At 35.9% G+C, this 13,653-nt stretch overlaps 1 protein-coding gene across 6 annotated transcripts in view; it reads left to right on the top strand.

Annotated features, from left to right (window-relative positions):
* Positions 1-11,944, top strand: part of EBF1 (EBF transcription factor 1) — a 388,671-nt gene extending 376,727 nt beyond the window's left edge. For 3 of the 6 annotated variants that reach the window (XM_039330252.1, XM_039330250.1, XM_039330251.1), the window contains exons 15-17: positions 1,492-1,686; positions 1,969-2,037; positions 8,670-11,944. In XM_039330252.1, the coding sequence (XP_039186186.1) occupies positions 1,492-1,686; positions 1,969-2,036 (263 nt within the window). In that variant the 3' untranslated portion in view covers position 2,037; positions 8,670-11,944. The remainder of the gene's footprint in view (positions 1-1,491; positions 1,687-1,968; positions 2,038-8,669) is intronic. The other 3 variants (XM_039330253.1, XM_039330256.1, XM_039330255.1) reach the window with 1 other exon arrangement.
* Positions 11,945-13,653: the final 1,709 nt, after the last annotated feature.

Here is a 13,653-nt window from a genome sequence, read left to right as displayed (position 1 = left end):
ATTGGGGTTCAAAAATGTGGCATCATATATTTACACAGAGATTCTAAAGAGATTATTTTTGTCTGTATAAATGCAAATAAAATAGTCATCTATGTCTCAGCTAATTTGAATTTTCATTACCAAACCATTTAATTATTCATAAAACATCCTGAACATAAACAATCTCTAAACAAGATTTTTTTAAAAAATGAGTAATTTGGCCTGTAAATGATTTTTTTTTCTTTTTTCTTAGAATCATAGAAGACAGTAATTCTGAAGTAATTTGGTTCTATTTTGAGTAAAGGCATTAACTATATTATTTAAGGCACCAATAGGGTTTTTAAAAAGTAATTAAGCATAATGTTGTAGGGGTTGCAAAATGTGCATGCACTTTGGATTACATACAGATGTAGATAATCTAAAAAGTGCTCCCCAATGTCCTTGATGACACTTCAAGAAGTCTTGGCATCATTTTCTGATTGAACTCTGTAGTCAACAAAAATGATATTTTTTTTGGACAAAACAACAAATAGTGCATGCATATATATATACATATATACTCCCAAATTATAATGTATAATATTCAAAATAATCCATTTGGCTCATAGGGAAAAATATATAAATATTTTGAAATATAAATGTAATAATAACAATTTAAGAAAAAATAATTTGCTTTTGTGATGCTCAAAGTCACTTTGCTTACTTGCAGTACTAATGCTGAAGAACACATAGTGGAATGAAATAGAATACATTTTTTTAACTTGCCAGGTTATGTCTCTTTAAGAAACATATTCCCAACCAGGATTATTAATGGAGAAGCAGGGAATGATTATCTGTCTGTCTGTCTGTCTGTCCATCTGTTTGTCCATTATCTATCTATCTATCTATCTATCTATCTATCTATCTATCTATCTATCTATCTATCATCACCTTTATCATTTTTACAAATAATTCAAGATGGCAAACATGTCCAGCACACTTTTCTTATTTCCCCCACAATAAAGTGAGTCAGGCTGAGAGAGAATGACTGGGCTAAGGTCTCCCAGCTAGCTTTAATGTCTAAGGTGGGACTCGAACTCACAGTCTCCTGTTTTCTAGCCTGGAGCATTAACCACTAAACAAACTGGTTTTATGTATAGTTATCTTTCAAGAGCACTTTAGAAATTACTTCCACAGAATTGCGACCACTGCTATTGCTGCACAAACTTGTCATTAAAGCTAAAATACAGTATCAAAAATTCCTTGTGCTGTTTAGCCTAATTTCAGCAATCCTGAGACACTTGTGTATAAGGAACAAGTCACATTCTGCTTCCTTCCCCCATGACCTTAGGTGTTCCTCTGCAATGAGGGACTCTCAAAAGGGACATTCCATTTTGAAATGAATGAAACATCAGTCATTCTGGACATCATTAAGGGAGGCTTGCGAATAACTTGCAAATAGATAAATGAAATACTCCAGTTAATTTATGGTCTTGAAAAGAATAATTCTTCTCTCTTCTTGTTTTCTTCTAGTTGTGCCATCCAGTCCAACCATGGCATCCTCTACTAGTCTCCCTTCTAATTGTAGCAGCTCCTCTGGGATCTTCTCCTTCTCACCAGCCAATATGGTCTCGGCAGTGAAACAGAAGAGTGCTTTTGCTCCTGTTGTCAGACCACAGACGTCCCCTCCCCCCACCTGTACCAGCACCAATGGGACTAGCCTGCAAGGTAGGCCAGTCTGGGCATGCTACTTATGTCGGCATGGGCAGGGTGGAGATGAATATGAAAAGGGTGATGGACTTTCATTTGTCTACATGGTGGGGAGATTCCATTGCACGGTTGTTACTCACCTTGTTCCCTCACAGCCAATCATTATTGCCCTGTTGAACTGAAATGCTGTGTCTTAAAAGCACGGTCTGAGTGTTTGCTTAAAATGAGTGTATTGCAGCTTACTAATACGAGCCTTTCTCTTTCTTCCCTTTCTTATTCCTTGTTGTTGTCTTTTATCAGACCAGTCTTTTGTGGACTCTAGCAAGTACTCCAGTGCAGGGTCTCTCCAGGGTCTGGCCTTCTCCTGAAGTACGTTAGTCAATCTTCCCTTCCTTTCTTTTAATTTTGTTTTTTTTTCCTTTGATATGTCCACCACCTATACTAAGAGCAGCATTGTTTATGAAGGTATCACAGAAATCAGATTGCATGTGATAGCATATCACTAAGTATAGGTGGCACATTATGTGTTGTATAAAGTTACCAGTCTTCTTATTTTCCCATGATTAATGTAATAACCCACTTCCACATGCAAACAATACCTGCCATCTTGAAAATCTATTCAGCTGTTTTCATTTCTATCCCATCCAAAAGATTTTAGCTGATGCCTTCCTCCCAGCGTACCATTGTAATTTATGCAAACATGGATTTCCAACATATCTATGTGTCAAATTCAGGAAGTTGTTAACATGATTCATCAAAGGGGAGAACATTTTTAATATCATGCTTTCCACTGTTCTTGTATCATTTGTAGAAAAACATTTTTGTCTTTCATGGAACTCCAGCATTAACAGACAAGCAGAGTATTTCCTGACAATTAAAATAACATTTAGGGAACTTTAAAGCAAATAACTTCTTCATTCATCAAATTGGATATATATGAACTTCATAACTATATTTAAATAAAGACAGGCTGAGATAATGAGAAATTTCCACTGTGATGGGCTCCAATAGTCATTTATTCTTTTGTTCATGTGATCAGGCCACCAGTAAATATTTTTAAATAGGGTGGGTATGTATTTTTGTGAGAAATAGATCATTCTTTTCAGTTCAGGATATGTCAGTGTTATATGTGATAACACTTTTTAAAAAGAATAATGAAATCAATATATGCATTAGTAAAGCTACTACAAAAATATGTTTTACTGAATTTGTTTAACCTGCTGCTTCCTAGCGTTTTGCACAAAAATTTTACACTGCTGAAATAGATTAAGTAATTTCCAAAAATAGTCAAGAAACAATTCTCCAGTTGTCCTTCCTACAAATTGAAAATTGACTTTACTTCCTACCCTCCCTCAGTCCAAAATGGCATTATTAAATGCAAATACATCTTGCTACTTTTTCCTATGAATTATTTTTAGTAAAAATTAAACCCAGTACATCATGGCATAGCAAACATGTCTGAAGATATCCATTATAGACATTCCTCAAATCCTAAAAGAGTAGTAGTTTAAATTCAGAGCATTAATGCTAAGATTCAAGACTCTTCTTCAGCAATCTACCTTAACATAGTGTAATTTCTTTCTGTTTTTTTTTAAAGTCGATCATATTTGTTTTTGAAATTTCCTTCATTTTAATAAACAAAATAGAATAAGAATATTGTTCTTTGCATAAATGTATTAGCGGCTCCCTTGGAGTTTGAGATCTATTTCCTTGCCTTCTTGAATCTTGACCTCACTCTCATTTTCCAAACAAAAGGAGTTTGTTTGTGTAAATATTTCCTTTAATTCCAGGGCAGTGAGGATAAAATGTAACACTTTGAAATGTGAGAGGCCTTTTTGACATAATCCACATGAAAGTAGAATAAACAGGTTAGGCAAATAGATGACATTTATATCTCTGAAGATTCAAAAATTGCTTTCTGGAGGTTTTAGTCTACAAGGATAATTCGGAAATAAACCTCCGTTTGGTTATCAATGTCAGACACTTGCAGATACAGAACTTTTATTATACACATTAGAAAACTACAACATTACATTACTTTTTGACATAATTGCCATTCAAAGGTTTGAAATTCGTTAGTAGTGGTCAGCACCAAATCTGGGCTATGGGGGAGGTGATCAAAAACATCCCAATGGAACTGCTTCAAAAGTTCTTAGGTGCATCTAGTGGTGTGTGGGCAAGCATTATCGTGAACCAACACCACACCCAAAGTCAATATACACCGACACTTGTTATGGATGGCTCGTCTGAGTTTTCATAATGTTTCACAGTAGACTTCTAAATTGAACCACGCTCCATGAACTTCACTAGCAGTACTCCTTTGGTATCTTCACATTTGGTGGGATTTTCTATGGCACCACTTCTGGTGTGGTGTTGGTTCATGATAATGCTTGCCCGTATACCGCTAGGCACACCCAAGAACTTTTGATGCAGTTCTGTTTTGATGTTTTTGATCACACACCTCCATAGCCCAGATTTGGCACCAAGCAACTACTAAGGAATTTCAAACCTTGTAAGATGTTATGACAGTGGTGGCGAAATTATGATACGCATGCCAGAAGCGGCACTCAGAGCCCTCTCTATAGGCACGCATGCCATGCCCCAGAGATGGTAACTGTCCCTCTTCAACCAGCCGCCCGCTAACTCACTGAGGTCCCACATGGCCAGAGACATCCCAGCATGGCTGGATTCCCTCCCCCCATCTCATCCATCCTGGCCTCGCATGCTCTCCTTTTCCCAGGCACAATCCACTGCATTGCCTCCTCAGCTGTTGGCCGACCAGCCAGCTCAGAGGCGGCTTCTCTGAACTGGCGGTGGGCTGTGGAGCCCCAGAGTATGCCGGTTGAGGGGTAGGCAGGCTATGGCTGCTGACGGGCACTGTCGGCTCCCATGTGCTCGCTGGCCTCTGTATGCGCAAGCCGATGATGTCACGCAGCAGCTGCCTTGGTCCCTGCCTCGCCTTGCGACAATGGCACCCCCGCCCTGCCTCACCTTGCCTCGCCTCACTCCACAGGACAACCACCTGCCAGAGACCTCCTGGATCTCCCACAACCCTGCCTGACCCCCACAGGCATCCCTCTCCACAAGCAACATTAAAGTGACCATGCCCACCTTGGCCACACCCACCCAGTCTGCCATGACCACAACAGCCATGCCCACCCAGTAATGGCACCCAGCAATAAATAAGTGAGTTTTGGGTTGCAATTTGGGCACCTGGTCTCTAAAAGGTTCACCATCATTGTGCTATGACAAAAGCCTCAATTTGAATGGTGATTATGTTGAAAAGTAATGTAATGTTGTAGTTTTCTAATGTGCATAATAAAATTTCTGTATCTGTTAGTGTCTGTCTGTCATTGATAACCAAACAGAGGTTTATTTCTGAATTGTCCTCATACATTGATTATTATAAATTTTCATTTAATGTTTAATTTCATGTTCCTGTTTGGTTTGCATTGGTAATGTTGATTTAACATCCTCGATTTTCCAATTTCTGAATACATTTTTCTAATGACCAAATACCTTTATGGGCAGATTTGATTAAAAAGAGTATTGGGTTCCATGTGAGATTTGCAGTAAAATTATTTGCCATATGTGCATTGGACCACAAGTCAGAAAAGTAAAAATTATCTAGTTAATACGTGGACTATATATCATAAAAGCAATTTCCTGATTTACTATTTAGTTTGGCTTGTTGGAGGGCTGCCCTTCTGTGCTTAACCCCCTCATAATTACCACATTACCACATTCTAAACCATTGAATAGAGAAATATTTCATGCTCACTTAATCAAGAAGGGTCTCACAATCCCTTGATGCCTTAAACACCTCTGGGGATAGAGGGTTACTGACACATGCTCATTCATACTATAAACAGAAAGGACTTACTATTCTTAGAGCCAAATGCAACATCCACTGCATTAGACACAGACAGATCCTAAGGCTAAAACCTAGTCATTGGATTGTTTCCCCTTCAAGAACAGAAGGTATGGAAAACAAATCCAATGCACATTTCATTTTGGTAAACGGAATATGCACAGGAATTGAACAAGAAAGAGAAGAGCTAAAGCAAATTAAGATTCATCTACAACTTATTCACTAGTCTATAGGACACAGAGTTTACATTGAAAAGCTAAAAGGGCCAAGGAGAACTGCCTTGTACTAAAAAAGCATGGGAAAAAATAGAAAGAAGAATCACAGCTAAATGCATGTTAATCTTGAAGCTGCAAGCTATTTAACAATGACAAAAAAGAAAAAAAAAGAAACCAAAGACTTAACCATAGTAGTGGACTATGAAAGATGGTCAACGCAAGCCATATATTTGGTCAAGTGAATCTGCTTGACTAAACTAGACAATGTTATCTTATGCCTTGCAATGAAGCTGCTTCTGCCCCTGCTCTCACCTGCCTAGACTTCTGCTTGCTGCAAAAACACCTGAGACATCAATGAAAGAGTGGAAAGGATAAACTGCCGCTGAACCTCATGTAATTGGAAATCTAAAGGAACCTATCTTATGTGTGCCAATTTATATATACTGTTATTGCCAATTAACTGTGATAGAACTAAGCATTTGAATAGGAATCAGAATATTGATTTATTGAACTACGGGAAACCAAAGAAACTGAAGACTGCTGGCAAGATGAATGGAAATCAACCACATTAAAACTAAAGTAAATGCCGGAAACCTGCATCATAATCTACTTTGCTGAAATTTTGTTGTCCTTCAAAAGAAAAAAAATGAAACCAATTTATTTTAATGAAAATTGATAACAGCGTCTGAAAAAAGAATATCTAATCAATGCAGTTGTAAACGTGATATCACATGACCATGCCACTCAGCAATAACAATTTCAGAAGTCCCCAGTTACAATTGTTAAGCAAGGATTATGTAGTTTGTTAAGTAAAACACATGAGACTTTTGATTTCCTGCTGGTTTCCCCATTTATATGTTGGAAGTTAGCAAGAAAGATCACAAATTGAAATCATATGACCATGTAACACAACAGCAGCCATAACTTTGAGGATCAGTCATAAATCCCCCTGTTTAGCACCGCTGGAAGTTTGAAGAATTGCTGAGTTCTTAACCAAGGACTATCAGTATGATGTAAAACCTCAGACCCTTGCAGTTATTAATCATATCTGGACTTAGTATTAATTTGGCCACATAATATATCTATCCACAAATCTTTCATAAAATTTTCCAACTGTTAAGTTAAAAAAAAACAGCTTACATATTAAATTTCAGCATTTAGCAACCAGTACTTACTATTATTAAAACAATTTAAAGATTTAGCATTTAAAGATACAAATAATCCAAAATGCAACCTGGAAACTTTTCATCCAAGAATTCTTAATCAGATCATGAAGTCAGAAAAAGTTAAAGAAAGTCTTCTGCTATAAAGACTATATCTATCATGCCAAGCATTTGAAAAGTGGCCTTGAACAAGGGAGACTTTACTTTCAAAGGGAATGTTTACTATGCTATCAGAATAAGTCACACATTTAGCATGCTTGATTCCAAAAGTTTAGATATATTTTGCTTTCTTGCCTCCTCATATTTTATTTATCTGTTGCCATTGCCATTGAAGCAGCCATGGGTTTGAATTCTTCCCCAAGATATCATTTGCCCAGATGTTTAAGATGGTGGCTCTAACCTATGTACCTTTGAAAGACATCAGTCTAAAGTCCAGAATTTACCATATCCTTTTATGGCACTTTAAAAGATGGTTCTGTCATAGGCATCATCACGAGCCATGTGTGAATGCCAGTGGCAATGACATATTTGCTTGCAGTAGGTCATTTTTCATATTGCATGGAATAGATGAGTCCAGATTATCTCCTGTAGATTTCTCCTAGCATAATGCGCAGATCTGCTTCTTTGCAAATGAAATGTATCTATTGTAATAACTGAATGTGAGCCAATCCTGTTGAAATCAGAATTCTTTCAAACTGCTTTCTTTTGAAAGATTGTACCTTTGTTAGTCTTAAAGAAATACAACGTGAACTCTGTAAAACTATTTGTTTCAAATAACCCCATTTCTTAGACATGTAGAACATTATGATGCAACTGCATTGAGCAGGGATATATCTTTACATGAATAAAAGATATGAAGAGAAAATAAATCAAATACAAGAAAGGATAATAACAATAGGAAAGGGAACAATTTTCATGCCCTGCCAGTGGTCCATCTGGCTACTGTATTAAATTGGAAAAATGCTAGATCTTTGAAGGTTTTTTTATTTAAGTAGCAGTTGTAGATGAAAAACTTTTTGTTGTTTTTTTACCAGTTTTCAAACTGGCAACAGTTTATAGACAATTGTTATTTATAGCTGTGAAACAATTTTTAGTTTTCTGCATGGTATCTCCAAAAATTTTTTTTCAGAAAATCCTAATTATATATTATGCATGCAGCTGATCAACGCCCTTTTCTTGATTTTAGAACTCTATTTGGCAAATTGAAAGAAGAACCACAAGATTAAAAAGTAAATTTTTTCCAAGTGATAACTTCATTATTTAAATTTTCCTTCATCAGAATTTATAGCAATCAGCTTAAGGATTGCCGGTGTTATTTCTGACATTCAAACAGCTAAATAACTTTGGATTGAGGGTTATAAAATTCATTAAGAATTTTAACTTGCCTGCATGTAACTTCTATCCATATAGATTGCAGTTTCCTTGCAAGCACTTACTTAATACTTTAGAGTTTTACATCTGAAATAAGTGATTCTAGAGCACTGGTGTCAAACTCGCCATGTCACGTGACGTGTCACAACGTATCGCAACTCTTTTTGCATTGCCGGCAATGGGGTGGGCGTGGCTTCAGTATGAAGAAGCCTAACATCAGCTATTATTCTTCCTTTCTAAGCTTTTACCCATTATAACGTGTAAATCCAACTTGAAGCATAGATGAATGATCTACTACTGAATATTTGAAACAATTGTTTTTCTTGCCCCAAATGGCATAACTGATTTGGTTTTGTGTCTCATTCCTTCTTATCTTTACAGCTATATCTGGCATGATAGTTCCTCCCATGTGAAAGAATTGCTTTGAAGAATTGACTAATGAAGGATTTGGATTCTGCTCCAGAACAAAGTCTACCCAAGTCCCAGAGAGGAACTTTTAACTCAGGCCTTTCTTCAAGGAAAAAGGAAGACTCTCACAATAACTGCAAAGTTTAAAAACACACAACAGTTTTTAAAAAAATTGCTATCCTTGAAAAATATTTCTAAAATCTACTCAGAGCCTGCAAGGGCAAGATGTTAATTTGAGCTGTCCATCCCAAGTTCTTGGGAGAGAAATTTGTGTCCTGAAGAAAATACGCTTCAGTCTTTTCAGTTTTTATTGGTCACCTTTTCTCTTTTACAAATCACAACAGGAGGGAGAGGCACAAACATGAAAAGCCAACTTGAGAACTTTTCTTTGTTGTAGTTTTTTAAAGCTGTCTTAAAGGGAAATAAAGTGGCAACACATACCATGAGTTTCTATGGAACAGAAGTAAAAGTGCCAGTTAGGGATATTGATGTTTTTCTTTCTTTTGAAAAAATAATGGCTGAGCCAGTAAGGGTTGTTTTCATAAGGTCTTACTCAACCAACAACAGCACATACATCTGTGATTTGCAGTCTGGAGAAGTTTCAATGGATATCCATGTGAACATACACATAAAGATACACCATATACACATACACAAAAAAGATTTCATTTTAGAAGCCATAATTATTTTTCCCCTTAATCCTTCCACATCTCTTTTTGACAACATTGTACTTAGAAGATTGCGTAAATACTGCAAGGCGGGGGGGGGGGAAGCATATGTGTAGCTATGGACATGCATTTTCCATCTTTACTTTGGAAACCCAGTGCCTCTGGATATAATGCTAAAAACTGCAAATCCGATTAGCATGGCTCTCTGTCTTTTGCTTTTAACCAACTTAAATCCAAATACAGTTCAAGCTGTCTTTCTCTATAAATCTCATTGAAATAGGACAGGATAAAGGCACAAAAGTGAGCCATTCCGTGCATTTTGGAGCATATTTTTTACTAGAAGCTTCTTTCCTGATACCTGTATCTTTCATTTCGTAATGGGCTGGTGGGGGGAGGGAGGGAAGACAAGATACAGGATTCATTCTGCCATTCCAGAGGATGGTCCAGAAGCACACACATAGGAAAAAGGACATATCTGGTTTGAGCTGCAGTTGTTTATATATCAGGCAAAGTTTCAGTTTGCAACATAATCTCTTAAGCAACAAGTGGTTGCATTTTTTGAGAATATGTATAGGAGAAAAAGGGTGAAAAATACAGTAAGTTTTCACAGTTGCAAAACAAACCACCCAATTTACAGGAATTTATCTCTTATTACTTGGAAAGTGTTCTTAGTTAAAGATGCAACAAACCTTTACAAATTCATTCATTAAATAATCTGTTTGGGTTTTTTTCCCCCTTTGCTGTGGCATTTTGTATGTAGTTATAAATAAATACTGTAGATTTTTTTTTTTTTGGCCAAATTATTGTTCTATTTATACAATGAAATGTCTTAAGATAGATTTTCAACCACACACAAATCTAGAAGAATTACTGCATATTTTGCAAAATGAGCTCACTACCTTTATGATTGCACATGCTTGCAAATTGAATTAAAGAAATAAAGCTTTTTTAATGAAGAATTTTGTAAAATACCCATATAAATAATGTATTTAACTTTGAACTTTGTACATTGCTTTTTCTCTGCAGCATCCCAGTTTATTTTATTGTGTAATTTTGCTATGTGAAAAGTGCTAATTTGTTTGTTCATTCACAAGTGTGTTAGCTGTTTAAATGTGATTTAATGCAATTCATTTATACTTTTTTAGTAACTGATTTAAACCAAGCTTCCATTTTTGTTTTAAGTTCACCAAAGTCATTGTCTATTTTTGTATTATTTCTAAGTTAATAAGTTTTTTTCCCCAATATATGGCAAAAAGTAGCATATTATTCTTATAGCATTTAGTTACGTAGATTTAAAAAGTATTCTTTGCTTTTGAGGCTTATTAAAAAAAATCTAAAGCTGTTTTACTCTATTAATATGCATGGAATCTCTCCCCTTTGAAGTGACGCATTTTTGTGCATTAAATATGGGGAGAAACTTCATAGAAATTAATGAAAATACTTTCTTTCTCGTCTGCTTGTATATTTCTCTGTCTTTCCCATAAATATAAACCAGCAGATTGGATGCCTTAACAATGCAAAGCATATTCATTTCACTTGTACATTGTACTGAGCATCAAAACTGTCAATCATCACTAATATTCTGAAAAAAAAAGGATTTTGAAAAGCACAAAAGAACTGTTTTGTTACCTTAAGATAATGTGACTTTTTTCTAGACAAGCAACAATGCTGCAACTGTGCATGCTTCCTGTATGAATTTTGCAAGGGATTTCACTCAGATATCACTGTGTGATCTTTCAGGAAAGGGAAGAGGGTGGGTGTGGGAGAGAGAGAGAGAGAGAGAGAGAAAGAAAGAAAGAAAGAAAGAAAGAAAGAAAGAAAGAAAGAAAGAAAGAAAGAAAGAAAGAAAGAAAGAAAGGAAAACAAATCCATAATATATTCTTTCCCCACAGAAAACAAGAACATAGTCACACATAAAGAAACTAGAAAATATAAGGAATTATCAGTGTATTGTTTCATTTAATCCAAACATTTATTCTAATTCTTAAAGTAACAGTGGCACACAAATATAATCAAATTAAAGCCATATTTTGTCCAGTGATGCCCTCCGTGGAATCCCAGTCAGACAGATTATTTTTATTTAGACAGTTACATGAATGTGTATAGCCTGTTTCCTTGACCTCCAAAGATCATGTGAGAGTACACAGACTTTCTTTCTTTCTCCAAGTATTTATAGTGCGTGATAAAGAAAAGTTATATTTTAAATTATCTCCCTGCCCTGAATAGATGAGTTCCAAGTCCATTCTTAAAGATGCCACTCTTTACAGAATATGGCTTTAAGTGGGAATGATCATGTTTCAGACTTAAAATGTGATTTCTCACCTTGGCTGGGCTGTGAGAATGATGTCTGCTTCCTTTCCATCGTAGCCAACTGCATCTAAAATGAAGTCATCTCTGAACCAATCTTCCTTTCACTTCTTACCGAACCTTTTGGAATAGACACAAACGCTGTACAGTTCTATTGTTAGAGAAGAAGAACCTAACTACTGTAGAGATTGTTATAATTATTTTGCAGAAACTCAAGCTGTAAAAACTTTTCAACTTTCACACTATTTAATTAAAGTTACTTCCTGTCTGTGAGTGCAGCTCCTGGCTGAGTATTTTATTCCTTTGGCTTTGCTAAGCCAACTGATGATGACCGGTTGATTTGCCCCTTGTAGGCTTTTACTGCAAAATATGAAGCAGCTAAAATAAGGGGATGGGCACATGAGTTTTGACTTGCCTTTCAGATAGATTGAGAGATAATATTCTGAGGTATCTTCTTACACATTTTGACAAGCAGAAGGATCAGCATAGCTGTCCTCGTGCTTATGGAATTCTTTATATACACTTCCCTAAATATTGAAGGATATAGCTTCATTTTAAAGCACTGTCAGACTGAATAAGAGTCCTCTTGGTTCAGGCCAAAGCATATTTCCTCCAGCATTTGGTGTCGTAAATGAGAAACCACCTACTGCTTTCAAGGAAATGAGATGATGGTGGTCACCCTCTTCAGCTGTTGCTCTTTGGCCTGGTATTGAAAGTATGCTACCTGTGATTCAAGCCAAGACTATCAATAGACTTGTCCACCATGAATTTCTCCAGTTCTTCTTTAAAACCATCGATATTAGTGGCATCAGGACTGATCTTGTAATTTAGTTATGTATTACAAAGAAGTCTTCCTTTTAGCAGACCTGAAGCGCTTTGTATGTCACTGTCAATGGAGACTCCCAAGTTCTAATACGATGAAGGTGAGAAAAAACACTTCACATTGTACATACTCCTTGGATTATGTACAGTCTGTTCCCTTTCCCTCCATCACTCTTCTTAAATGCCCCCATATGCCAAAGTTAGTCTTTGTTTAAAAAAAACTGCTCAAACCCATTTTGGCTGCCCTTTTCCACCTCTTTTCCCAAGCTTTACAACTCTGGATTTGGTGAGAATTTCATAGAATATTAAAGTGCATTCAACTATAGATTTATAAAAAGGTATTTGTAATTGCCCCTCCATCTCTAATGTTTTCTGCCATGGAATTTTTCTCCTCTTCTTCCTTTGCATCAACCACACAAGGAACTGGCATTTCCCTTGAATTAGCCACCATACATGCAAAATCTCTTCTGATTACTCACTGCCCTCTTAAACCCTTTGACATCTTTATAAACAGGTTTAAGTGCACCAATCCCAGAAGAATTTTTGTTATTCATTTTTATGTTATATTTTGTACAGAGGAAATTTGTTAGCAAACTTCTAGACATTATACATTTATCTGTATGCACTACTTAGTGTCATTACCAAACCATAAAATAACCTGAATTTGCTCAAGAACTTTTAGTGATTAACTTTGTCAGAGGATTTAAAAAAATATATTCCATCTTCTACCACATCTATCTGTTTTGTGGATACCCTTTAAAGATAAGTTAGAGGGAAAAGAGTTATCTACATAAAATATATGCAGATTTGTCTTCTAAGCCTTTATAACTGATTATTTTTTTCTTAATAATTCTTGCTAACAACTCAGCAGTTACAGATGTTAAACTAATTGGTATGTAATTACCTATATCAGATAAATAAGGCTTGGGAGGATTAATTTATATAAGGCCTATCATTTCTTTTCCCCTCTATTTCCCTCCTGAAAAAATCAGTTCAGACATGAGTATCTATCTACCTTGCATACTCTTCAGTAGGATTTGATCCTGTTCTCATGAGTACCGTACAACTAAAGCGCATTATTCAGAATTAGTGTAGTTTTACTCTGATACTTCTCTGTTTCTTTCAAGATCTTAGTAATAAATTATATGCAACTTTATTCT

Source organism: Crotalus tigris, unplaced genomic scaffold (assembly GCF_016545835.1).
Source record: "Crotalus tigris isolate CLP2741 ecotype Arizona unplaced genomic scaffold, ASM1654583v1 scf7180000024427.8105951120:4207309, whole genome shotgun sequence".
Taxonomy (NCBI): Eukaryota; Metazoa; Chordata; class Lepidosauria; order Squamata; family Viperidae; genus Crotalus; species Crotalus tigris.
Note: the sequence above shows the minus strand (reverse complement) of the source record. Positions and strands in the feature narration are given on the sequence as shown.